This window comes from Papaver somniferum, chromosome 3, assembly GCF_003573695.1.
Source record: "Papaver somniferum cultivar HN1 chromosome 3, ASM357369v1, whole genome shotgun sequence".
NCBI classification, from domain to species: Eukaryota; Viridiplantae; Streptophyta; class Magnoliopsida; order Ranunculales; family Papaveraceae; genus Papaver; species Papaver somniferum.
Genome location: NC_039360.1, coordinates 124,224,972 through 124,252,308, shown reverse-complemented (window position 1 = coordinate 124,252,308; position 27,337 = coordinate 124,224,972). Strand labels below are relative to the sequence as shown.

Here is a 27,337-nt window from a genome sequence, read left to right as displayed (position 1 = left end):
TTTTATGGATATCTTGTTCATACATCCTAATTTGATGATAACCCGATCTTAAATCTAGCTTCGAAAAGAATAAAGCTCCATGTAGTTCATCTAATAACTCATCAAATACTGGAATAAGAAACTTATCCTTGACAGTAGCCTGGTTTAAATATCTATAATCAACACACATACGCCAAGTGCCATCTTTTTTCTTAACTAACAAAACAGGAGAAGAGAAAGGACTCGTGCTTGGCCTAATTAATCCTGAGTCTACCAACTATTTAACAATCTTTTCAATCTCACCTTTCTGGTAATGTGCGTACCTGTAAGGTCGTACATTGATTGGAGCACTCCCAGGTTGTAACGTTATGCGGTGATCATGGCTTCTCACAGGTGGCAACATTGTGGGTACCGAGAACACCTCACCAAACTCTTCAATTAATTCTTGTATCTCCCCTGGTGTTTCTTGACTAATCTGTGCTTCTGAACATTGGTTGATTTTGCAAAAGAACCCAGTTGATCCCTTATTTAAGAGTTTCTGGATGCTATTGATGTTGGCTAACTTTACTTTATTTTTCTTATCTCCTTCTAGTCGAATATGTTCACCATCCCTTTTAAAATCCATGGTTAAATGTTTGAAATCCCAAGTTATGGGACCCAACGTTTCTAACCATTGGACTCCCAGAACCACATCGCATCCCCCAAGTGGCAATACATGAAAAGTTCCTTTGAACCCATATTTATTTAACTTATAATCCAGATCCAAGCATCTTCCTTCACAAGTCATTCTAGCACCATTAGCTACCAACACCTCAAAAGTCTCATCTTTAATTATTTTAATTCCCATTCTTTTAGGTGTCGCAGAATCAACAAAATTATGGGTACTTCCAGAATCGATAAATATGGTAACTTTAACCTTCTTAATTTCTCCTTGTACCCGCATGGTTTGTGGAGCTAATGATCCATCCAGTGCATGTATAGAAATCTTGACGGTTTCTTTTTCAGATTCTTCTTCTATAACAACTTCATCTGTACCTTCATCTTCATCCTGATTGTCATATCTATCAATTAAGAACAATGTCTGAGTTTTACATCGATGACCTCGGTGCCACTTTTCATCACATTTATAACATAGTTGTTGCTTTCTTCTTTCTTCAGCTTCAGCCTGAGTTAATCTTCTAACAACTGGAGTTTCTGTCATGGGTTTTGAAGATGATATAGGTGCTCTAGAATTAAAAGGTCTACTAGTATTAACAACACTAGGTGTCTTTGGTGCTATTATATATGATTGTTTTCGCAGTGTTACCTTCTCATCTTGTAACCTTCCAATTGCCATTGCATCATGTAAATTAATAAGAGTGTGGGATTGAGTTTCTAGTGTTACCTCGTCTTTTAATCCACTTAGAAAACAGCTCACTAAAAATTCTTCAGGTAAATTATCCACCAAATTTGATAATCGTTCAAATTCTTCACAATATTCTACATATGAACCTGACTGCTTAATTTTAGCGAGTTTTGCTCCTGCATCTTCAGATGAAGTAATACCGAAACGGCTAATAATGGCTTTCTCAAATTCTCCCCAAGTAACTACAGGTTTAGTTCTCTTCAACCACCTATACCATTGTAAAGCTTTACCATCTAAATTACATGTTGCCAGCTTGATTTTCTGATTCGCAGGTGTTTCATAATATTCAAAATATTGTGCAGCCTTAAAGAGCCAACCTTCTACATCAGATCCATCAAACTTAGAAAAATATAATCGCTCACCTCCTCTTTTTGATTGGTTTTGTCCCTCATTATTCCCAACTGCTTTGCTTTCCACAAGCTGGCCGATCCTCTCAATTAACAAAGCTTGATTTGATGTCATCTCAGCCATCTTCTCCGTTAGCTCACCTAATTGCTTCTCCATAATTACTTGTTTTTGTTTTCGAATTTTGGTCATAAACAGGATACGCCTGCTCTGATACCAATTGATAAGAACTTGATAGTTCTTACCCACGGCCAGCAGAGTAGACTTTAAAAGAACACAGAAACTTAGAACAAACTTATAATTCTCATAGATAATCAAACTAATAACACTAGACCTTCTTATATAGGCCACTGAACTATAAAATTAAGGAAAGGTAACCTAGAAAGGAAGCTATTTCTATAAGTAGGAATCTAAAATAAAATTCTTAAAACAGAACAATTTCCAAAAATAAACTAATGCCTAAAATAAGAGAATTTAGAAATTTAACCCTAACCCTAATTTTAATTAAAAAATTTAAGTAATTGGGGATTTCTTATCAAATTAGTTGCCCAATCTTAACAAAGAGATCCAACACACAACAATATGTGGCACTGGTGGTTTGGTTACGACCCACCTCTCGCCGACCTCAATTTAAATGAGGCTGTATGAATAAGAAAAATTGGCATAAAAATTACTAATTCCTTCAAAACAGTATTTATTTATTTATTTTTAAAATTTGGTGGTTATTATTCAGTTTCATCTCCTAATTTCGTTTTTGCCTTTTAACAACGGTTCATCCATAATTCCCTGTTTCCTTCCCAACTCCAGTACCAGAAGAACAAAAATGTCGATCATTCTCCCGCTATCTTCTTCCAAATTTCCCGCCAATTTCAAATCCATTCCATCCCCAAAATCCACTCCTCAGCTAATTTTACTTCAATCTAACCATTCCTTTTTCATTTCTCGACGAATTCCATCCATTTATAGATTCCGATCTTCTAAAAACCCACCAATTTCAGCTGTGAGTCAAGATGTAGATACATTTACAAAGTATTCTGGTTACATATTTGATGAAAACAATGATAATTCTGAAGCAGAGATTATATTAGAGTATAATCCATCGAAGATCAGTTCAATTTACAGAAAGAAACCATTATTACTTCTTCGTAGGCTTTTACAGGTTGGTAATACTTTGGGGCGATGGTTCATACTTAGGTATGTAGATAAGGTAACACAACGGTCGGATTCAATGTTTAAGGTGAGAACAAAACTTTATCTTAGGGTTTTCATGTTTTAGTACTGGAAGGTGTTAGGGTTTCAATGAAGGTAATGACTTGGCAAAAGGGGGTGTTATGCAGGTTAGAGCCGCTGAACTCCGAAAGATACTAGTTGAACTTGGTCCTGTAAGTGTTTCCTAATACTTCCATCAATGCATTTGTTTTTGATTTCGCGATGAGTTGAAATGGTTGATAAAATGGGTAATGTGTATTGTTCTTGCAGGCGTTTGTGAAAATTGCTCAAGCTGTCTCATCTAGAGCTGTAAGTTTACATGCTTAATGTATATTTATGATAAGTTGGAACGTGATTTCTCCTTGTAATGTACGCTATTGATTGAAGGTGTAGGATCTTCATGGTTCTTATTATGATTAGGTGTTTATATGTAAAGGTTTAGTTATGTTTTGGTTTTATGGAAATGCAGTTGGTTAGCTTTTGTATTAAACTTACCTATGTATTGCTTTGGGTGTGTTGAGTGTGTTCAGTTTTTCAACCATAGATTAAAACTATGTTTGAGATGATACAATGCGAGTGTAATTTTGTGTGTTAGGCATCTTGAGAATTGAGTATGAATTCGGAATTCCAATAGTAATAAAACAATTTACTAGTTCCTCTAGTTCTCTGTTGAGCACTGCAATGCCTGAATGACATGAGATTTTGTGCATACATAATGGTAAATGGGCTTCATAGTCGAACATGTATTACAAGGTTTTCTCTGCGTAACCTTGCAATTTCTTTATGTAGGATGTCATACCACCTGCATATCTTGACGAGCTTTCACTGCTACAAGATCGAATAACACCATTTTCATCTGAAGTAGCTTTTGGTACAATGGAAAAGGAGCTTGGTTTACCCATAGAAAGGCTATTCTCAGCTATATCTCCAGAGACTATAGCTGCAGCATCTCTAGGGCAGGTATGTGTCGGTTTCTTGTCCAACTGTTGAGTCCGAAAATGATGAATTATATCTGGAGAAGTTGTCCTTGAAAACTGAAACATAATTATCAGTATGTTCAACATTTAGGTTTACAAGGCTAAGCTTCGCCAGAGCGGACAAGTTGTTGCTGTTAAAGTGCAGAGGCCTGGAGTTCAAGCAGCCATTACGTTGGATATATTCATCTTGCGTTTTCTCGCAGGATTGGTTAGAACAGTTGGCAAGTTCAACACTGATCTTCCGGTAATAATGCAATGTACTCAATGATGTAAAAGCAACGCATGTATTTCAACCCTCTTAACTTTAGAAAGCCTCACAAAGTAACTATTCAGTGTACATCATGCTTTCTAGTATCCAATAAACCTGAAATGATTTATCTCTTGACTTGCAGGCCTTAGTAGATGAATGGGCATCAAGTCTTTTTCGGGTATTTGAATACATCACCTCCTTTAATTTCAATTTGATCAAAGTTACACGTCCCCTTTTTCTTCAACTGCATTCTGGTTTCAAAGTGCATAAATTTCTGTTACTTTTTCATTCTTCCCTTGAGAGGCATATTCTCAGAACTTCACATTGAATACAGGTAATTACATTGAATGCAGGAGCTGGATTACAGGGAAGAAGCAAAGAATGGAGTAAAGTTTAGGTAGGACTATGTCAAGGTTGCATCTGGCTTAAGAGCACTAAGAGTGTCTCTTTTGTTCGGAGTTGCCTTTTGCATCTTGTGACTATAGTATTGATACCATTGTTAGTCTTTCACACATGACTAGACATTTCCAGAGTCATATCTCCTTGGGAATATTTTCCAAGTGAATAGTTATTCATATAATCCCATGACTTTAATCTTGTGAACTCATGCTGCTCCTTTGCACAATCAATCTTTTTTATTTTTTTGAACTCTCCCATCTTTTCTTCTCTGAGGGTACCTTTTGTTTTTCTCACTCTATCTGGATCATCCTTTTTGACAAGTTATACCTAGTTAAGTTTTCAACCGTCTACATTTTATCTTGCTTGTCATATATTGTTGAATCAGAATATCTACCGTAAGACTAAACTATTTTCTTTCCGTTTCTTGCACTAGACAGCTATATGGGAGCCTAAAAGATGTTTTTGTACCAAATATGTACGTGGAGCAAACTAGTCGCCGTGTCCTTGTTATGGAATGGGTTGAGGTACTTTTTGGGCTTCTATCTTCTTACTGTCTGATTCTGCATTGTACTTAAAAAAATCCAGACACCATTTTTTGCTCATGTTATTTATCTTTGTATGTAGGGAAGAAGATTGTCCGAAGTGAAGGATCTTTACCTGATAGAGGTCAATTAACTTTAACATATCTTCTTTACATCTTTCTTACGAGAAAAACCTACAACTAACTGTCCTTTTCCTTGTTTTTGTGCTTCACAGGTAGGAGTTTATTGCTCACTTTCTCAACTTCTAGAATATGGGTTCTATCATGCAGATCCTCACCCTGGAAACCTTCTACGAACATATGATGGAAAGCTGGCTTATTTGGGTATGCTTTCCTAATGATGCACAAAATCTAGTTTTGGAAAACTAAAAGTGATAAGAAATATTCTTCGAAAATAACATATGCGCCTCTGTTGCTGTTGTTGAAGATCAAAGTCTCTTAAGTAGGGTCTAGGGCTGAACCTTGCAATTGATAAGTACTAGCTTCATTTCTTGCAGAACAATCACCCACCCACCCATATCATATCTACTTTCGGGTGCCAGATGGTCTTTCTGCTAAATCTCCCGAAAAACCATGCAGAGAGTTTTCCCTGCTTGGGACTCATCCCGTTCGAAGTTGTATGGGTGATACGTTCTTGTGGAATCAGATCTGTCTCTGAAACACCTGCTGAACAATTTTTTCACCTGCCCCCTTGTGGATAAACTAGCATATGTATTCCAAGTGAAAATATCCTAGAAGCTCTTCTTCTATTAGTGAACTCTGGTGGAGTCCACGTTATCTTTTTGTGGATCTAATTTCTAAATTCTGTTCATGTTTCTTATTTCTAATTCATTTTATTTGTAATGTGCATTTTATATTTTATGATGTTACAATGAAGATTTTACCATATTGGAAACTGATAGTTCCAGTTTTGACTCTAACGCGAAAATATTAACTAATTGATTCCTCAATCCTTCAACAGATTTTGGTATGATGGGTGAATTTAGACAAGAATTACGAGATGGGTTTATTGAGGCCTGTCTCCATCTGGTCAACCGTGATTTCAATGCGTTGGGTAAGGACTTCGTCACTCTTGGGTATGGAATCACTAAACTCCCTGAGTGACTTACGTCACGAATTCATTCAAAAATGAACCCAGTAATATTAATGGTGCACCATCATCTTTTGCAGACTTCTTCCTGCAACTGCACAGAAGGATGAGGTCACAAAAGCTTTAACAGGTTCTCATTCACCAGATTTCCTTAGGTCTTGCACAGTGCCCATTACTATCATGTAATTCAACTACATAAGGTTTTCAAAGCTGCCAATGTTATAATTTCGGAGGGCCTTTTCTTTTGTTTTTCTTATCGTTCTTGTTATATAATTGTTTCTGCTTATTTCTCCTTGTAGGGGTCTTCGAGAATGCAGTCAACAGAGGCGTCCGCAATATAAGTTTTGGAGATCTTTCAGGAAATCTGGGACGCACTATGTATGTGTTTTTTCTGCTGAGACTTGATTGTGATTTAATGATTTAAATTTGGTGGAGGCATCCTTATGTTCTTTAGTTTGATACTCTAGCACTATCAATACGTACTCTTTTCCAATTATATTATTTTTCATATATCTCATCCAAGTTTATCTCCTTCCTGCACTTGTATCGGTTTGTTTTGATTATGTTTTCAACTCTTTTTTTTTCAGGTACAAGTTTAAATTTCAGATACCTTCATATTTTTCTCTTGTCATTCGAAGGTAGTAGTTTTATATTGAGGAAAAGAAATACCATGTTTCATGAATTGCTCTAGCTTTTTAGGTGTCCTTAAGAACAGTTTGCCTACTGTTATTTCTTAACTCAGTTGTTAATGCTTTAACTTTTCTCAGCCAAGTCTTACCTTAGCATTTATCTATGGTATCTCAGCCTTGCGGTGTTAGAGGGTATCGCAGTAAGTTTCAATCCAAATTACAAAGTCTTGAGTAGTTCATATCCATGGATTGCAAGAAAAGTCCTAACCGACAGCTCACCGCAACTCAGGTCCTCTTTGCAAGCTCTTCTTTATGAGGTAAATCTATTTATGTCTAATATTTTGCAGTCTATCCCAATCAACAGTCCATGATATACTTTTTTAGTTCGCCTCACATCACGTTTTAATGTGTTTTTTTTACCAGGATGGCGTGTTCCGGATTGATCGATTAGAGTCTCTATTAACTGAGGTGAGGTTTCCTGTTATCTTCCATTTCTTGCTTATTTCGGGTTTCTCCTTTGATGTGCCTCTTGTTCACAAACATCAAACATGGAAAATCACACGGATACAGTTTCTGGATTATTTCTTATGAGGCTAAAAGAATAGCAACTACTACTCCTAGTTTATGCAAGAAGGTTCACTTAGGGTTGGAAGCCTAATCCGCTCGTACATTTATTTATCTTCGTTTTCTGTAATGGCAGTCTCTTCGCGCAAAAACAGAGAATGCTTTGACTGGAGGAGGAGGAGAGGACACTGATTCCAGGGTGGTGATTAAGCAGGTCCTTTCCTTTACACTGACTGAAAAGGTACTAACAACTTGTACTAATTTATTTTCTTTGTCGATGAAAAAAAAAACTACACTGAGTTTGTAGTTTGATTGGCAAACTATATTCACCAAATTACATTATATAATACATTTTCTGTTTGATAACTACCACAGGGCGAATTTGTGAGGGAAACACTTCTTCAGGAGCTGGCAAAGGTATAGACCAGTGATTCTCTAGAATAAGGTTGTATAGAAAATCTGAGAATCTCACTGGTGGACTGCGGACACGGTCACCATAACATGAGCACACAAGGGTAAAGTTGAGACAAACCCTTAAACAGGGTCGGCTCATTGTCTGACTCATATGACAATTTATACCAGAGCCTGGCTGTCACAGTGGTTTGCACAAGGGCGCATAATATTTCTACAAGTCAGCTTACCAAATTTGCATATATAAGACCTTAGGTCAATGTAACAACTTTTCTGGCTAAACTGAAATCTGTTGTTTTTCTTCTTAGGTTTTTTATTGACTGTATTTGTTTGGTTTCAAATAAAAACAGGGTCTGGATTCACTTGGGTTAGCAGCCTTGCAGTCTGTTACATCTGCTGCTGCGTCAAGGCTGCCATTTGCCTCTCCATTTTTATCAATCTCATTGAGCAACGAAGATATTATCGACTTGAGAAACTTGCGTCAACTCGTGCAGTTGTTATCCAGATTTCAAAAGAATCAGAACCAAAGCATGGTAAGATAAACTTTTTTCATTTATCTCTGAACTGTTGCTTGAGCGTTTCCAACTCTGAAACAAAAGGTTAAATACCATTTTTGTTAAATGCCTTTTTTTTCCCCAACAGGGAGCGGAAGATGCCAGCACTTACATGAATCAGAGAACTTCCAGTGAGGAGGGATTACTTGTTCTTAATCAACTAGAATATGCTCAGGAACTTTTACCTATCCTTTCTATTCTTTTGGAGGTAAGAAGAGGTTGCTAATAAACTACAATTAGTTTCTTTTACTGGGAGTCGAATCTAAAATGAGCTTCTCATGCTTCCTTGCAATAGAATAAATGAGCTCGTGTGAAATATATTTGGAAGTTGAATATTTAACACTTCACTCTTCCAACTAGTAATTAACCTTACAATAAATTGTTCATGAACAGCTTCCTCAAGAGTCTCAACAGAGAATGCTCCTTCTACCAGCTGATTTGGCTGGGAGGTTGGCGTCCCGTTTGACTGCAAGAACGATTCAAAGATTCCTCATCTAAAAAGCTTCTGCCGAAGAGCTCATATTCATTCTGTCAACAAGTGCAATGAAGTATACAGTTGGTACTGTTTCGTATCTCTACGACTTGATAACTTGAACGAGTTTAAGTACCTAAAACTTATTGATATATCAAAAGAGCTTGGATTTTCTCCAAAATTTTCCATATCTCTATTCGGTCCTAATTGTTGAAAACTAGGTTCAGAAGCCAGGAAGTCGAGGTAAAGTTGTGTACTAGCTTTTGTTGATTGTTCTGCATCTCATCAGCAGAAGATCTATAATTTTTATACATATGGATTTCTGAAAACTTAGCCGTTTGCGTTTGTAGCAAAGGGAAAACAGAGCACTTATCTCTATTTCAGGTGAAATAGATAGTGTTGAAAACTTGAAATCGTGCACACTAAACAGGGGAAAACAGAGCACTTCTCTTGTATTCCCTGGCAACTTCCTGTAAGTAACCTCGTATAGTCATTACTGAATGAAATACATAATTACCACAACATAAACAAACAATAAAAGAAGAAGCAAACACAATAATTCATATTACAATCTTGTCCGGGCAGAATATGCCATCGATGGAATGAGCAATCTTCTTAAATAGAGGAACATGTTCGGTGAAAAGAGTGAGTTTTACATCCACCCCACCATCTTCAGCGCCTGCAGGAATAAAAACCACCAACCCTTGGAATGGGCTATTCGGTGGAATTACCCTACAAAGACTTCCGCCACCAAAATTGAGGGATTTTACTGTTTAGTCCAGAAAACCCGAACCGAGTTACAAACGCATAATAATACGTTTTGAAAAAATATTTACTTCCTAGATCAATTTTTTTTTGAAAAGAGTAAAATTACTCTACTAACCCTAATATATAACATTACGTATAATAATACATATGTTAATATGTAGTATACTAGTTACTACTAGTATATACTAGTAGTAATTAGTAGTAACTAGTATGTAGTAATAACATATGTAGTATGTAATATACTAGTAGTAACTAGTATGTAGTATGTAGTAGTAACATATGTAGTATGTAGTATACTAGTAGTAACTAGTATATTAGTAGTAATATGTTATGTATTGATACTACATATTGATATGTAGTATGTTATGTAGTATACTAGTAGTAATTAGTAGTAACTAGTACAGTAGTATGTAGTATATTAGTAGTAATTAGTAGTAACTAGTATGCATATGTAGTATGTAGTATACTAGTAGTAATTAGTAGTAACTAGTATGTAGTATGTAGTAATAACATATGTAGTATGTAATATACTAGTAGTAACTAGTATGTAGTAATAACATATGTAGTATGTAGTATATTAGTAGTAATATGTTATGTATTGATACTACATATTGACATGTAGTATGTTATGTATTGATATGTAGTATGTTATGTATTGATACTACATATCAAAAAAATTTATTATGTATTGATACTACATATTTTACCACTAGTACTAGTTACTACTAGTTTACTAGTATACTATACTATAGTAGTATACTAGTTTAGTATAATAAATTAGTTACATAATTTACTAATAATAATAAGATATTTTTGTTACTACTAGTACAATACATATTAATATGTAGTATCACCGTATTGACACTACTAGTATGTAGTAACATACTACTAGTAACATTTACATGTGTTGATACTAATTAGACCTGAAAGGGTGTTTTAAGAATTTATAAAATACATTTTATAGTCTCCACGAAATTTTTGGACTAGAGAGTAAATTTTTTCCATGAATGGACTAGCCATTAACTGGGTCTGCTAGAACTGGACTAGCCAGTAATTCTTACAAATTCAATATCATGAAAACGAAACCTCAACCGTCTACTTCCAAATCTGGACATAGAGTGCTTCCAAATTCTGGTGTAGTCTGTTGCAGCTCGTCAGTTTCATTACCATTTCCACCCTCTTGATCTATTGTCGCTCCAAAATCGATAAATGATTTAAAATACCTATTATTGACGCGATTCACTTCGTGATGGATCACTCTGGCAATATCTGCATAGCTCTCATTCAACAGTTCCCTCACCTTCAATCTTGGATAAGCCCAAAGTACTAAATTACCGAAATATTCCATGTTTACTGCTGGCTCAGATATTCTCGGTCTTCCATTTACTGATATTCTCACTTGACTTGCCTCTTCTGGGTCAAGTCCTCTCACTTGAGTTACTTTTTTCCATACGTGAGAAAGCAAACACTCAAAAGTGCTGCAACTTTGATGTGCGATATTAGAGACCGTAACTTTAAGCCTGTTGATGAATTCAGCAGAGTAATTGATGATCACAGTTTCAACTGAGGACAAAGAGACTGGGTACGTAGTAGTGTCAAGATTATTAACAATAGTCTTTCTGAACTCGTCAACTTTAGGTGGGATTCTTGGTCGAGAAACATAAAGTCGATCATGACAAGGAAATAATTCAATGTCGAGACCACGTACCATTCTAGACCATGAAACCAAGAAAGAGCTCATGATGGACTGACCATCAGCAACACGATGATGAAAAGTGATGCCCAAAACTAGGCCATCGCATGCATAGCGATTGAGTTGAATTTGACACAACTCTTCACCAACTCCTTTAACAGATGGAAGAAGATGACTATTGTCTTTTGATGTATCAAACGGGACTTGTGCGGCTAGTGTGGTAGGGGTGTAAGTTTCGGTCATGCTAACGCCAGCGTTGTTAAGAGTTATACATGTTCGACCCATACTATCAGTTGTAAACCTTCCAGCCAAGTGTGGGTAGTGAACAAGAACTTTCGAGAGTGCATCTTTCAGAACTTGGTTGGATGGTATTGGTGGTTTAAATACAAAAAGAATACCAATATGACAATTATGAGTAACTATATCAAAGATTGTGAGTGGAATTACTGATCCATAAGAAGAGACATTGACAGATTGTTCATCAACACTTGATGATGGCGATGATGATGATGATGAATAAGGTTTCAAGATGGCATCGCTGATTAATATGGTCGCCATCGATAATATTGCGGGTGAGAAGTTGAAATATTCAAAGATGAAGTTTAGGAGGAGGCCAAGAAGAATGGATATACTCTATCAAATATAACCGAAGTATGTTACATCAGTGTAACAGAAGTCTAACATGAAAACATTAGCCTTACTCTTTCTCATCTTTACTCCTAACAGTTATTCCGTATTTATAGATATAGAAGGGAGGTGAAAGAAGATTAAATAAAAGGGACGACATTTGATATTAAGAGTCTGCTACCTGCTTCATCATTAAATACAGTACAATATATATTTGCAGATAAGTAGAGGAGTGATTTTGGTTAATTAATTCGAGGAAAAGTTAGATAATAATAAACTAATATTAAACAGTTGATGGGTATCTATTAAGATTGCTTGCTGACGCTTCACGTTGAAACCTATTTTTGAAGCATACTCATTTTTTTTTTCGAGGCATATTCATCCATTATATTATATAAGGTGGGTTTATAAGGGGTGTTTAAAGGCAGTGTAATTACCTATATATCCCTAAATAATTTCAATTTGTCATAGTTCCTTATCCTCAAAAACCAAAAATTAAAAATCAAAATAAACTTTAAACTTAAACATCTAGGACTCCAATTCAATAAAGAAATTAATCAAACAAAGGAAACACGAATCGAAGTGAGCGATGTTGGAATGCGAAATCCAAATCTCAATTGCTCTTTGATGTATTTTAGAATGTATGCATAACAAACCCATCTTGTTTCTGATTGATTTTATTTTGTTTGATCGGTAGAATATGATTTCAAAGATGAAATTAGGGTTTTCAGAAGATCAGTTCGGCTGATCTTGCAGTATCAATTTTGAGCCGAACTTAGTGTGTGATTTAGAGAAACACTATGTTCGGCTAGTGCGACTTTACAATATTTCCAGCCGAACCTCAATTTTCCAGCCGAACCTCAATTTTTCAAGCCGAACCTAGTGGATGATTCATTTTCTGAGTGAAGTTCATCTGGTCAGCAAATCTGGGTTTTAAAAATTCAATTTTTTGGCAGATTCAACTTATAAAAGGAAATTAAACCTCGATAGAAGTTTACCTCTAATTTGAATCACACATTTTGGTCACTTCTAATCACTAAAATCTCAAAAGTCAAAACCCAAGCTTTTTTTCTTCACTTCTTCTTCTTCCTCTCAAAAATCTCATCTCTCTCACATAAATTTGATTTTTCTACTAATTCACCACTAATAATTTAATGTTTAATCAATCCTTAAAATTCATAATTAATCAATTCTAATCATAGTCATTTACACTAATTATATAAGGGTAGTTATGCCATTATCAAAAATGGTGGATGAGGGGTGATGTTGTTTTTTATTTAGTGACCTTATTTTGGCATTATCTAGTATGCCTCAAAAAAATCTAGTATGCCTCAAAATAGGTTTCTTCACGTTGGGTCATGGGGCTAGGAAATGTGTGGTAACGCTATTCTAATGGAGCCCAAGTCGATTTTGATCATAAGTCAAAAGATTATGGATTCTTCCATTTTCGGTGTTTTCTTCCCGGCCTTGGATCCTCTGTGCCGGTATTTTCAAATAGGAGAGTGACATGTGGACAGTATTTTCTTACGAGTGTCCCCGTATATACCCATATAGTAGTACTAATGGTACACTTTTATCCCTTTACCCCAACCACTCATCTTCCTACACCATCAAATCTGCTGACATCCGTATACCCCCAATCAGCATCGATTTATCTCGCAAATGATGACTGCAACCTTACCATTTTGAATCAAAGAAACCTATTTGCGGAAAGCTGATTCTCGAAAGTGTTTGCACCCATTAAAATGGTGTACGTGTATACCACACGGGCTATCCATTCGGTTTATTACAAAAATCCAGCTGGTTTATTATGGAAATCCACATGGTGCATAGTAGAAACTCATGTCATATTATAGAAGCCCAGTCAGCTTATTTTGGGAGCTCAATTGGTTTATTAAAAAGACCCAGTTGGTTTGAAACCCACATGATTTATAGTTGAGACTCATGGCATATTATAGAAGCCCAATAAACTTATTTTGGAAGCCCGGTCACTTTATTAAAGAAACCCTGTTGGTTTATTAAAGAAACCCACAATTTATCGTAGAACCCCAGTCGACTTATTTTGGAATCCCAGTCGGTTTATTAAAGAAAGTAGGAATTACCTATAGGTACTAGTTTGGTGATACTAGTTAGTGGCAGGTCCACCCATTAAAGCCCAGTAATCAGAGGTCCATAATTAAAAGAAAACATAAAAATGGACCGATTTTTTTATTCCTGGTCCTATACACGTGTGGCTTTAGGCATGTGAAATATGAAAATACCAAAAATAACCTTTCCTATTTAAAGACCTATAAGCACGAGATAAACAATTTCACGTTTCATATTCGTTTTCTCTTTCCTCTCACTGCTATGCGATCAGATTTATGGTCTTCTTCAATATCTCTCGCTTCTACCAAATCAGATGAAAATTTCTTTGTTGCAATGTTTATATTAGGGTTTTCACGATCTAATCGTGGTTGTATTTGATTCCGTCTTTTATCTCCGTGTCTAATTTGTTGATTTACTAGATCTAGATGAATAATCAGATTGTTTGTTCATTTCGTTATTAGATCTGATTATACCAGTTCCATTTTTGTTGGTTTTAGATTTATTTCAGTTTGTTGTTGTGTATGAACCAGCAGTACGTATATCCCGTACTGACAGAAACCTAGTCTACTTTTAAGAAGAAGAAGAACAAGATGGTGCATCATTATGATTTACGAGGAGAATATTTGTTTTCTGTTTCCAGGTATGCTTTCTAATCATCTTGTTTGATTATTTTGTTCAGTTTTTCTTCTTTTGATTTGTTTTTTTTTATTGTATTATGATAATCAAATCGATTTGATTGACGCTTTTATGGTTTTTAGGTTTGTTACAGTTGTTTTTCGTGTATGAATTGACAGTACATATATGGCGTACTGATACAAAACTCTTCTGATTTTGTTTTATTCGAAGTTTTTCCAATTTTTTTGGTTCGATCCATGAGTATGTATGTATAATACTGAAGTTTTTTCAACTTTTTTTGTCTTATCCGTCAGTACATATACAAAGTAATGTAATATCTGTTTCGATCCTCTTATTTTTCATAGATCCGTTACCTATTCTTGTCATCCAGTTGATTTGTAGTTCATGAATCTTCAGTACATTTATCGCATACTGATAGGAAGTGCTATTTGGTTGTGTTTTTGCTCCTTTTTTAGTCTTATCCGTCAGTACATATACGAAATACTGTAGTATCTGTTTCGATCCTCTTATTTTTTATATATCCGTCACCTATTCTTGTATGCAATTGAGTTTTTTCCACTTTTTTGACATGCAGTTCAGCTTTTAGTTGATGAATCCGCAGTACGTATATGTCAAACTGATATAAACTTCTTCTGATTCTGTTTTATTCAGAGTTTTGTCACTTTTTTTGGTTTGATCCATGAGTACGTATGTGAAATACTGAAATATGTTCTTTGATTTTTGATTCGGTTATATTCATGGATTCATCATTTCTTGACATGTAATTAGTTTTTAGTTTATGAATCTGCAATATGTATATATATGACGTAGTGATAGAAACTTCTTTTGATTCTGTTTTATTCTGCCAATCGGTTGAGGTTAATGCACATTCTTTATTCAGTAAATGGTTCTCTGAAAGTGGTAAATTGGTATGTACATTTTCTCTTCAACTGCTTCACTGAACTTCCAATTAAATGTAAAGAAATCATAGTCTTTTGAAATTCAATCTTTGTTCAAATTGTTTTAATCAGGTTGCGAAACTTTTTCAAAAAATCCAAGAGATGGTAGAGGAAGATAAAAACCTGGTATTTGTTTTGATTGGTGAGCATATCTTCATCCATCCACATTATTGTACTTTCTGCTAGGTTCTTGCACAAACTCTTTTGCTAACTTATTTTGACAATATGTAGTAACAGCCTTTCTTTTGCTTTGTAGATGAAGTTGAAAGCTTAGCTGCTGCTCAAAATGCTGCTTTGTCTGGATCCGAACCTTCTGACTCGATTAGGGTATCATAACTTCTCTGAACTGGGAACATAAAGTAATCTAATGCACTTTATAGCCATGTAACGTAAGTTGTATTATATTCAGGTTGTGAATGCTTTACTCACTCAGATGGATAAATTAAAATCCTCGCCTAACGTCATCATCCTAACAACTTCAAATATTACAGCTGCAATAGGTACGCCTGCAATGAATCAGTACATTCTTTTTATTAACTATAGATGCTGCCAAAAGTTTCACTTTTCCTGCCAGGAAAGACTTTAATTTCTGGAGTTGCCCGTATGCAGCATTTAAGAATCCTTTTATCGTGAGACCCAGCCAGTTTTTTCGAGATCTGGAATAGAAATCTGTGTTCTATACGCATCTTTGTTAAAGGTGGAATCTATAGACTGACTATGGTTTAGATTCCAAATATTGCGTTTGTCGATAGGGCAGATATTAAGGCCTATGTGGGGCATCCAACCCTTCAAGCAAGGTATGAGATACTAAGGTCGTGCATCCAGGAACTGATTCGAACTAAAATTTTGACAGATCAACAGGTAATGTTTCCTTTTCCTCATTTACCTAATTGTTGATAAGCGTGACTTCAGAATTTCTAGATTATTCGGAGAGACACTGCGGTTCAGTCTGCCAAAGGTCCACTTACTAGCTTGTGTTGATCCATGTTTCTGTTGTTCTAGGAACCACTCATTCTTCCAAGTTTTGCAAGTGTAAGAGAGAAGCTGAATGCACCCAGCATACACGAGAGTCTGGGTCCACTTGAATTGGCTAAGCAATTGCTGGAAGCCTCAGAAATTTGTGAGGTCAGAGATCAACAAATAATTCTTAAAATCCATATGATGAGTAACTAATCCAAATTTGATTACCTAATAATACTTAAATGATGTTGGATTCTTTGTTATTTCAGGGATTAAGTGGAAGAGCATTAAGATATATACTCAAATTTGTAAACAGTGTAATAGATACATACTCAGATTTGTAAACAGTGTAGCAGATATGTACTCAAATTTGTGGTCATTTCCATGTTTTAATTAAATTTGGACCTCCAGATAAAATAAAATCCCGATTTGGTATAAACAGTGTTGCAGATATGTTCTTCTGACCGTTTCAGCGGTTTTAGTACGGGAAACAAAACCGTAAGAATGTGTTGCATTCTTCACACGTGTTTAGCTCTAGGGTAATGTGGTCATTTTGCTTGTTTCAAATAATTATGGACCTAGCGATAAGTCTAAAATCCGGTTGGACCCTAGTATAACTAACTTATTGGGCCTAGGACCAACCAACAAATTTTCCTTAAAGAAACTCATGGTTTATTACAAAAGCCCGGTCTAGCTTAGCTTGTTATAGAAGCCCAGAAGTCTTATTTTTAGAAGTCATTTTGGGATAGACACAAATCTTGGAAGATAGATAAGGATTTTCCAAGATAGATACAAATCTTGCCAAGATAGACATACATCTTTCTAGATGAATACAAATGTTGTGGAGGTAGACACAAGTATTTAGAAGATAAATATGGATCTTCCAAGAAAGACTCGAATCTTGTGAAGATAGACAAGGATCTTCCAAGTTGTTGTTGTTGAAGTTCAGAGGCATGGAGTTCAAGCAGCCATTACGTTGGATATTTTCATATTGTGTTTTCTCGCGGGATTGGTTAGAACAGTTGGCAACTACAACACTGATCTTCCGTTAATAATGCAATGTACTCAATGATGTAAAAGCAACACATGTATTTCTACCCTCTTAACTTTAGAAAGCCTCACAAAGTAACAATCTCTTCAGTATATACCATGATTTCTAGCATCCAATAAACCTGAAATGATTTACCTCTTGACTTGCAGGCCTTAGTAGATGAATTGCATCAAGTCTTTTTCAGGTATTTGAATACATCACCTCCTTTAATTTCAATTTGATCAAAGTTACACGTCCCCTTTTTCTTCAATTGTATTCTGGTTTCAGAGTGCATAAATTTCTGTTACCTTTTCGTTCTCCCCTTGAGAGGCATATTCTAAGAACTTCACATTGAATACAGGTAATTACACTGAATGCATGAGCTGGATTACAGGGAAGAAGCAAAGAATGGAGTAAATTTTAGGTAGGACTATGTCAAGGTTGCATCTGGCTTAAGAGCATTAAGAGCGTCTCTTTTGTTATTCACACTCATGACTAGACATTTCCAGGTCATATCTCCTTGGGAATATTTTCCAAGAGATTAGTTATTCATATAGTCCCAATGACTTTAATCTTGTGAGCTCATGCTGCTCCTTCACACGATGAATCTTTTTTTTTTGAACTCTCCCGTTTTCTTCTCTGAGGTTACCTTTTGTTTTTCTCACTCTATCCGGATCATCCTTTTTGACAAGTTATACCTAGTTGGGTTTTCAACTAGTTAGCATCGTTGCATTCCGTTACATCTGCTGCTGCATCAAGGCTGCCATTTGCTTCTCCATTTTTATCAATCTCATTGAGCAACGAAGATATTATCAACTTGAGAAACTTGCGTCAACTTGTGAACTTGTTATCCGGATTTCAAAAGAATCAGAACCAAAGCACGGTAAGATAAACTTTTTTCATTTATCTCTAAACTGTTTCTTCAGCTTTTCCAACTCTGAAAGAAAAGATTAAATACCATTCTTTTTTAAATGACTTTTTTTCCCTAACAGAGGGTGGAAGATGCCAGCGCTTACGTGAATCAGAGAACATCCAGTGAGGAGGGAAAACTTCTTCTTAATCAACTAGAATCTGCTCAGGAACTTCTACCCATCCTTTCTATTCTTTTGGAGGTAAGAAGAGGTTGCTAACAGAGAATTACTGTTTCTTATCGAAAACTGATAAAAAACACAATTAGTTTCTTTTACTTGGAGTCTAATCTAAAATGAGCTTCTCACGCTTCCTTGTAATAGAATAAATTGAGCTTGTGGAATATATTTGGGAGTTGAATTTGTAACACTTCACTCTTCCAACTAGTGATTAACATTACAATGAATTGTTTATGAACAACTCCCACAAGAGTCTCAACAGAGAATGCTCCTTCTACCTGTTGCTTTAGTTGGGAGGTTGGCGTCCCGTTTGACAGCAAGAACAATTCAAAGATTCCTACTCTAAAAAGCTTCTGCCTAAGCGCTCCTATCAGCAAGTGCAATGAAGTTTCCAGTCGGTACTGTTCGTTATCTCGATAACTTGATTGAGTTTACCTAAACACATTAATGTATCAAAAGAGCTTGGATTTTCTGTAAAGTTTTCCATATATCTCTAGTAAGTCCTAATTGTTGAAAACTACTTTCAGTCATCAGGAAGTCAAGGTAAAGTTCTGTACTAGATTTTGTCGATTGTTTTGCATCTTTTATTTTACCTTTTTTATGTATTATACGTATTTCTGAAAACATAGCCGTTTGCCTTTGTGGCAAGGACAGATGCCCGAACAGGTGAAGTAGATAGTGTTAGTGTTGAAAACTTGAAATCGTACACACCAAACAGGGGAAAACAGAACACTTCTCTTGTTTTCCCTGGTAACTTCCTATAAGTAACCTCATATAGGCATTGTCTGTATCTAAAATTACTTTTAGGCACTAAACACGATTGATTTGATGATGATGATGATGATGATGAGAATTAGGGCTAGAAAACGAATTGAAGAAGAATAAAAGGAGACAAAGAATTTAATGTGGTTCGGCAAGTTGTGCCTACCTTCACGGATGAATCACGAAGGGAGAGAATTTATTGGTGTATGTACTACATTTGTTTTTATTCGGGTTAGCTAACCTAGAATTACTATCTCCGTAGGGTCTAATGAACTGGTGATGTAGTTTTGAAAGTGATAAGTAAAAAGTTTGTTGCTCAGACTTGTGTAGATTCAATTTAAGACTTAAAAATAAAAATAAAGAAAATATATATACAAGATTGTCACAATATTGAGAGGTACTGAGACTCGGGATTTCACCAATTTTCATACTCGTGTGGTTCAAAAATCAATTCTACACAATTATAGCTCATATGATAAAGATTCATTAACTCTAATTCTTTGCCAAGGTAGATTCTGAAAGTAATGACTGTAAATCTAAAGCATGGGACATCAAAACACTCAAGCTAAGCATGGCCCATCAATTGAAATCACAACCATTCAAGAGAAATCATAAATCAATTCGATTTTAGTGCAAAAAGTCATATAAAGAATTAATAGAATTACCACAATGATAAAAAAAGGGCTTCCTCCGTCGTCCCAGTGTTGGGGTTTAGCTCCTCATATTATTCACGTGCTCAAAATAGGTGTTCATAGCTCAAAAACGTGAAAACAAGAGAAAACTAATAAAGCAGTGAGTTTGTAACAGATATAATTGTTACGGAACTCACTGTTGCAGAGTCTACTGTTGCAAAGAAAACCCTAACATAAATAATTGTTGTAGGACTGTTACAAATTTGAAGGAAATGGTGACGGTCTTTTCTTCTTCTTTTCCGGCAGTCTCTCTTGCAGCTTCTCTTCAACTCCATCTACAACTACCTCTAACACCTCTGCTCGGTCCCCCAACTCTCGATAACCCCTGGTGAACCCAAACACCCTATATATACTTAACAGGGTCGATAATATTTCGAGTAAATCCTCAAAATCTTTTTTTTACTTCCACCTCAAGGCTCGGGATTCCCTTTTTTTCTCTCGTATGTACGCGTCTGATTCTCTCTCAACTCTTCCCATAACACATAGAGTCAAATCTAGGCGAGTGTATCTTCTCCACCCCCATGTAACTTCCAAGAATGCAACCAAACTTCCCAATATATAGTCGCGTGCTCTGTTTTCTTCCAATTGGTTAAATATCTCCTTTTTTCGCATCTTGGGAAATTACCAGCCCTGTTTGGTAAGTAAAAGTTAACCCAGATCAAAACAGGGAAGAAAATACGATTAAAATTCTTCCAAAATCTTCCGAGGAATTCACCCAAAAACCCGATACCCTGTTTTACTTCAACTTATTAGAATAATCAGACTATTATGACAACGTATGTCGACATTCTGTTGTCGTTCCTATGACGACATTCCGTTGTACACACTTTGTTTCCCTATTTTGTTGTTATTTTTGTTTTAAGTCTTACGGATCTTTAGTTATTTTCCTTTCCTTATTTTTGTAAACACAATTGTAACCGTGTATATAAAATACACTGATCAATGAATTGAAACTTCACATTGCTGTGAAATCAAACAACCTTGTCAACCATTTCTTTATGGTATACAAGAGCTAGCTTAATTTTTTTTTTTTGAGAATCCTAATCATCATGACTCTAGCAGAAGATCAATCAAACCTAAACCCTCCTAAAGTTAATCCTGAAACAGATACTGTTTTAACTCCATCAAGTCCATATTATGTACATCCTTCTGATAATCCCACATCAGTCATCTATACTCCTCTTCTTAATAGTGAAAACTACTGCACTTGGGGAAGAGGAATGATGAAAGCACTTAGTGCGAAAGGAAAAACATGATATATAGATGGAACTATTGTGAATCCTACAAAACCGACAGACATCTCTCACTGGACGCGTTGCGATGATCTCGTTGGAAGTTGGATTTCCAACTCGGTCGATCCAGGGATTCGATCCAGCACACAAAACTTTCCTTCCGCGCGTGAACAATGGATGGAGATAAAGTCCCGGTTCTCACATCACAATGCATCCAAGCTTTATGCAATCAAGCAGTCGATTGCAACATTAAAGCAAGAGAATCTGAATGTTGCGATGTATTATACTCAACTCAAAACTCTTTGGGATCAGCTAGATACCTTCAGGATGATCGAACCATGCATCTGCAGAGCAGGTAAAAATTATGTGGATCGTCATAATCAAGATAGATCGATGGAATTTTTGCAGGGTTTACATGAAATATTTTCCTCTCTGCGAAGCCAGATTCTTTTAATGGAACCTATGCCATCTCCTGCTAAGATCTACAACCATGTTAGGCAGGAGGAAGAGCAACAAGGTATCAATTCTTCCTCTTTTCCTACGATTGAATCAGCAACTTTATATGCTTATCGTGGTGATTATCGAACCCGAAGGTTCTCTGCACAACCTGGAGGAAACAACAACCATAGCTCGGGCAATAACAAACGACAACGCCCCTTTTGTGACCATTGCAACAAGCACGGTCATACCAGGGCCACCTGCTGGAAACTGAATGGATATCCAAAAGACTTACCAAAGCCCAGAGACTCTGATTCTCATCCTCTCGCTGCTGCCACCATACCAGCGTCTGTGCCTATGCCGGCCGTTGCTGCACCGACTATCTCCGCAGCACAGTATGCGCGGCTTCTCTCGCTGTTGGATCCAGCCAATGGAGGTATTGATATTATCCCCTCTGCAAACTTTGCAGGTACTATTTTATCTTGTTCGAATCATGTTTGGATATTAGATAGTGGTGCTACTCATCACATATGTTCATCTCTTTCTTTCTTTACTACTTATACTTTGGTTACCAAACCAATTAGTGTGCAACTGCCGGATGGATCTCTTACCTCCGTGACACATATTGGCAATATTGATTTGTCTCCGACTCTCAAACTATTGGAAGTTTTTTATATTCCTAGTTTCAAATTCAATTTAATCTCGGTTAGTCAATTGACTAGTTCAGCGAATTGTTGTCTCAAATTCTCAAAAGATTATTGTATATTTCAGGACCTGTCCATGAACACGGAGATTGGATGGAGTAAACGCATTGTTGGTATTTATCCTTTCATGTTTCGTCCATTTGCTTTATCACTTTCTGCAAATAAGCCTGTTGATACATGGCATCGCCGTCTCGGATATCCTAGTATGGATTGTTTTCGTTTTTTAGCTTCCAAATTTGCTTATATTAGCTCTCGGTTTAATATTTCATGTGATGTATGCCCTATGTCAAAACAAACACGATTGAAGTTTAATAAAAGTCATTCTTTGTGTTCACGACCTTTTCAATTAATTCATGCTGATATATGGGGTCCGTTTGCAACTGAATCATTCACTGGTGCGAAATATTTCCTTACCATTGTGGATGATTATACTAGGTGTACTTGGGTTTATCTCATGAAAACTAAATCCGAAACTTTAAAGTTTCTCAAATATTTTTTTGCTTTTGTGATCACTCAGTTTGGTCATTCTATTACCAGCATCTCCTCTGGTATCAATAAATTTCTCATTCCTCAATTACAGACTTTTCGTTCTGATAATGGGTCTGAGTTCAAATCCACTGAATTATAAAAGTGGTTCCATCAAAACGGTGTTTTACACCAAACCAGTTGTGTTTATACACCACAACAGAATGGTGTTGTCGAAAGAAAACATCGACATCTTCTCAATGTTGCACGTTCGTTACGGTTTTAATCCAACTTGCCTCTTCGTTTTTGGGGAGAGTGTATTCTCACCGCTTCTTACTTAATAAACTTAATGCCCACACCAGTTCTGGCTCACAAAACTCCGCATGAACCGTTGTTACATAAATCTCCGGACTATATGTCTTTGCGTGTTTTGGTTGTTTGTGTTTTGGCAGAAACACGAGAATCTCTCAGAAGTTTGATCAGCGTGCTAAACCAGGCATTTTCATTGGTTACCCCCATGGTCAGAAAGGGTACAAATTTTTTGATCTCGAATCAAAACATATATATGTTTCTCGTAATGTCGTTTTTCATGAGGATTGTTTCCCATTTCATGATATCAATACTCACTTCCAGGCATCCCCACCTGTGAAATCTTCAGAATATATTCATTACGATTCTATTTTTAATTCACAATCTTCTACTCCTGTGCATTTGTCACAGTCTTCACTGCATGATCCTTCCATGCACGTTCCTGACAGCCATACATGAAACTCCAATGTTACTGATTCTCTGCCGAGTAACTTGGATTCTGCAGCCACTGATCCTTTTCCCAGTGCACCTCCTGCTCTTCCTGTTCGCTCAAAATACTTGCCGAGCAGCAAATCTCCCGGTTCTAGTTCGCCGAACACGCCAGTTCTCTCTTCGCCAGACGCATCTGTTGTTACACGCACAGATTTTCCGCCTGTAACTGCAGTTCCTTCTACCTCTATCCCTGCAGATGATCCAGGACCTACACATGCTCCTTCATCGGCCCCTGCAGTCCCTTCTGTGGAATCCTCAAATCTGCAGCAAATACCTGCAGCTCCTACATATTCTCGATTTTCTCGTGCTAGGAATCCACCAGCCTATTTAAAAGACTATCACTGCTTTTCTACTGAATGTTCTTCAACTTCAGTTCATCCTATGACTAATTATTTGTCATTCGACAAGTTTTCATCTTCTCATAAAGCTTTCCTTACTAAGGTTATTTTGTCCGCAGAACCCAAATCCTTTTCTCAAGCCACTCAATGCCCTAAATGGCGTGCAGCAATGGCAAAAGAGATAATGGCTCTCGAAGCAAATGACACTTGGATTATTGTTGATTTTCCACCAGGGAAAACAACCATTGGATGGAAATGGGTGTTTAAAATCAAATTTAAATCTGATGGTACCGTGGAACGATACAAGGCTCGTCTCGTGGCAAAGGGATACACTCAGCAAGAAGGAATTGACTACTATGACACCTTTGCACCTGTTGCCAAACTGGTGACTGTTCGCGTCCTACTGTCTATTGCGGCAATTAAAAATTGGTCTCTTCATCAACTCGATGTCAATAATGTGTTTCTTCAGGGAGATCTAGATGAAGAAACATACATGAAAATTCCTCCCGGACTAGCTAGAAAAGGTGAGTCCAAAGTTTTTAAACTTAAGAAATCCATTTATGGTCTTAAACAAGCCTCTCTTCAATGGTTTGCCAAACTTTCCTCCGTTTTATTACAGAAAGGATTTCAGAAATCTCTATGTGATAATTCTTTTTTCACATATCATCAAGGCAAAACATCTATTTTTGTCCTTGTCTATGTAGATGATATCATCATTACTGGCACAGATAATGATTTCATTATTTCACTTAAATCACGTCTTGCCTCTCATTTTTCAATTAAAGATTTTGGTCGTCTTCAATATTTCTTAGGCATTGAAGTTTCACGATCCTCTAAAGGTATTTTCTATGTCAACGAAAGTATATTCTTGACATTCTTAAGGATTCTGGACTTACAGGAGCTCGTGTTTCATCATTTCCGATGGATACACATCTTAAGTTATTACCTACTGATGGTAAGTCCTTACCTGATTCCAGCTCTTATCGTCGTCTTATTGGAAGACTTTTGTATCTTACTGTCACTCGTCCAGATATTACGTATGCCGTAAATTATTTGAGTCAATTCATGCAGCATCCGCATACCGCTCATCTTGATGTTGCCCATCGTGTCTTACGATATCTTAAAGGTACCATTGGACATGGTATTTTTCTTTCTTCGTCCAGTAATATTTCTTTACATGGATACTCTGATTCAGACTGGGCAGGATGTCCTATAACTAGGCGTTCTACCACAGGATGTTTAGTTACAATAGGTTCCAGTCCTATTTTCTGGAAATCAAAGAAGCACCCAACGGTTTCTCGCTCTTCGGATGAAGCTGAATATCATGCATTGGCCAACTTAACAGCTGAGCTACAATGGTTGCGATATCTTTTTAATGACATGCGCATTTCATGTCCTCTTCCTATCACCATCTCCTGTGATAGTCAAGCAGCAATTCATATTGTTCAGAATCCTGTATTTCACGAGCGTACTAAACATATTGAAATTGATTGTTATTTCGTTCGTGAGAAGTTGATTAGTGGATTGATTTTTCCGAAGTATCTTCCGTCCTCCGATCAACTTGCAGATATTTTTACAAAGCCTTTAGGTGCTCCACAGTTTGGCTGATTGGTTACCAAGTTGAGCGTTCGTTCGGGCTCTACCACTCCAACTTGATGGGGGTATTAGAATAATCAGACTACTATGACGACGTATGTCGACATTCTGTTGTGGTTCCTATGACGACATTCTGTTGTACACACTTTTTTTTCCGTATTTTGTTGTTATTCTTGTTTTAAGTCTTCCGGATCTTTAGTTATTTTCCTTTCCTTATTTTTGTAAACACAATTGTAACCGTGTATATAAAATACACTGATCAATGAATTGAAACTTCACATTGTTGTGAAATCAAACAACCTTGTCAACCATTTCTTTACAACTCGAGTTTATAACCAAATCCATCCCAATAAAACACCCAAAACATTCTTGTATATCCATAACAGGTCCAATCCATGAGAATCAGCGATTGAATCTCGTTAAATCACGTCCACCTTCCGAAACCTAAATCTGCCGTGAAACTCAAAATTTCCCGCCAAAACCAGGAATTCAAACAAGGAAGATGGTTGCCCCTTATCCTGCTGATGGGGTGCCGATAGTAATTTGGTACCCCTTAGTAATTTGGGTACCCCTTATCCATTGCTGGGGACCATTTAGCATTTTTCCTCCAGGTGCCTTTATCGCATTTCTGGGGTGCTTTTAGTAATTCCTCTCGGGGTCCAAATACCACTTTTCGAGCCAATTTTGCCGCAAAAGCTTATTTCCCCAAAATCACCTATAAATGCGTCTATCAACTGGTTGGATCGAATTGGTCTCGTTTGGTTGAACTACTGGTGAACCGGTGGGACAATGACTGAACCAGACCAGTAGAACCGTATTTGATGGACCTGGTTGGACCAGCTAATGTACCAGCTGCTTGCTTTAGGCTTTGAAAAACTCAGCTCGGTCTGGACCGGCTTGGCTTGGGAGAAGGTGGTTTGGTCACGTCTTCCACACTTATTTCTGTTGCTTTTTGTCAGAGTATTCGCAACAATTTTTGCTACTGGTTTTGCAACAGTTTCTTCAACTATTCGCAGCAGTTTCTACAACTTTCGCAACGCTTTCTTCAACCCTATTTTTTTTTATTTGCTGATTTTTGCATAGAATCCGTGCATGTTTTCTTCCATACTTTTCTCTTCCACCATAACCTTTTTTTTAATCTGCTGATTTTTGCATAGAGTCAGTGCATGATTTCTTCCACAATTTTCTCAATGACACTACACGAATCCCCTTAGTCGACGCCAATGTTTGACCTAAAATTACTTTTAGCACTAAACACGATTGATTTGATGATGATGATGAGAATTAGGGATAAAAAAATGAAATAAAGAAGAATATAAAGAGACAAAGAATTTAACATAGTTCGGCAAGTTGTGCCTACATTCACAGACAAATCCTGTAAGGAGAGATTTTATTGATGTATACACTACTTTTGTTTTCTTCGGGTTAGCTAACTTAGAATTCCTATCTCCATAGGGTTTAGACCTTTTAGAGCACTCGGTCGAACTCGCAAGCGTTGCTATCTCAAGCTTGTTGTCATGTTTAGTAGCCAAAACCATAAGTCTTGATTTCTAGTCTACTTATAGCTAAGTCTCGGATTAGGATAGAAAGTGTAGTTGAGCTTTAGAATTCACGATGTTCATCGATTGAAGACCAAGAACTACTAAGGGGAGCTTG

General features: G+C 36.6%; 2 protein-coding genes and 1 pseudogene across 4 annotated transcripts; 1 reads left to right on the top strand and 2 right to left on the bottom strand.

Annotated features, from left to right (window-relative positions):
• Positions 1–256: 256 nt before the first annotated feature.
• Positions 257–1,888, bottom strand: LOC113359927. Its single transcript, XM_026603488.1, has one exon. It carries the CDS (start codon positions 1,886–1,888, stop codon positions 257–259), a length of 1,632 nt encoding a protein of 543 aa, XP_026459273.1.
• Positions 1,889–2,476: 588 nt separating this feature from the next.
• On the top strand, positions 2,477–9,154 carry LOC113357261 (uncharacterized aarF domain-containing protein kinase At1g71810, chloroplastic-like). 3 transcript variants are annotated; one of them, XM_026600617.1, is made up of 21 exons: positions 2,477–2,966; positions 3,067–3,111; positions 3,209–3,247; positions 3,728–3,898; positions 4,007–4,159; positions 4,308–4,343; positions 4,519–4,562; positions 4,998–5,088; positions 5,189–5,230; positions 5,321–5,429; positions 6,067–6,181; positions 6,276–6,325; positions 6,495–6,573; positions 6,783–6,833; positions 7,000–7,141; positions 7,248–7,292; positions 7,525–7,629; positions 7,764–7,805; positions 8,150–8,332; positions 8,442–8,561; positions 8,747–9,154. In XM_026600617.1, the coding sequence occupies exons 1-21, from the start codon at positions 2,553–2,555 to the stop codon at positions 8,849–8,851; spliced, it is 2,181 nt and encodes a 726-aa protein (XP_026456402.1). In that variant the 5' UTR covers positions 2,477–2,552; the 3' UTR covers positions 8,852–9,154. The 3 variants fall into 3 exon arrangements, 2 of the variants coding, with proteins under 2 accessions (XP_026456402.1, XP_026456403.1); XM_026600618.1 differs by having other exon boundaries at positions 2,863–2,966; positions 3,053–3,111; XR_003363544.1 differs by lacking the exons at positions 8,442–8,561; positions 8,747–9,154 and having other exon boundaries at positions 7,764–8,054; positions 8,150–8,291.
• A 93-nt stretch (positions 9,155–9,247) lies between these two features.
• On the bottom strand, positions 9,248–11,844 carry LOC113359926 (annotated as a pseudogene).
• Between the last annotated feature and the right edge of the window lie 15,493 nt (positions 11,845–27,337).

What these genes read in the sequence shown, in the direction of transcription:
- LOC113357261 (XM_026600617.1), top strand. Translation starts at nt 2,553, where the DNA reads ATGTCGATCATTCTCCCGCTATCTTCTTCCAAATTTCCCGCCAATTTC. An exon ending in AAGAATGGAGTAAAGTTTAG is followed by an intron (nt 4,563 to 4,997) that starts GTAGGACTATGT and finishes TTCTTGCACTAG; the next exon opens with ACAGCTATATGGGAGCCTAA. An exon ending in CCTTTACACTGACTGAAAAG is followed by an intron (nt 7,630 to 7,763) that starts GTACTAACAACT and finishes TAACTACCACAG; the next exon opens with GGCGAATTTGTGAGGGAAAC.
- LOC113359927 (XM_026603488.1), bottom strand. Translation starts at nt 1,888, where the DNA reads ATGGAGAAGCAATTAGGTGAGCTAACGGAGAAGATGGCTGAGATGACA.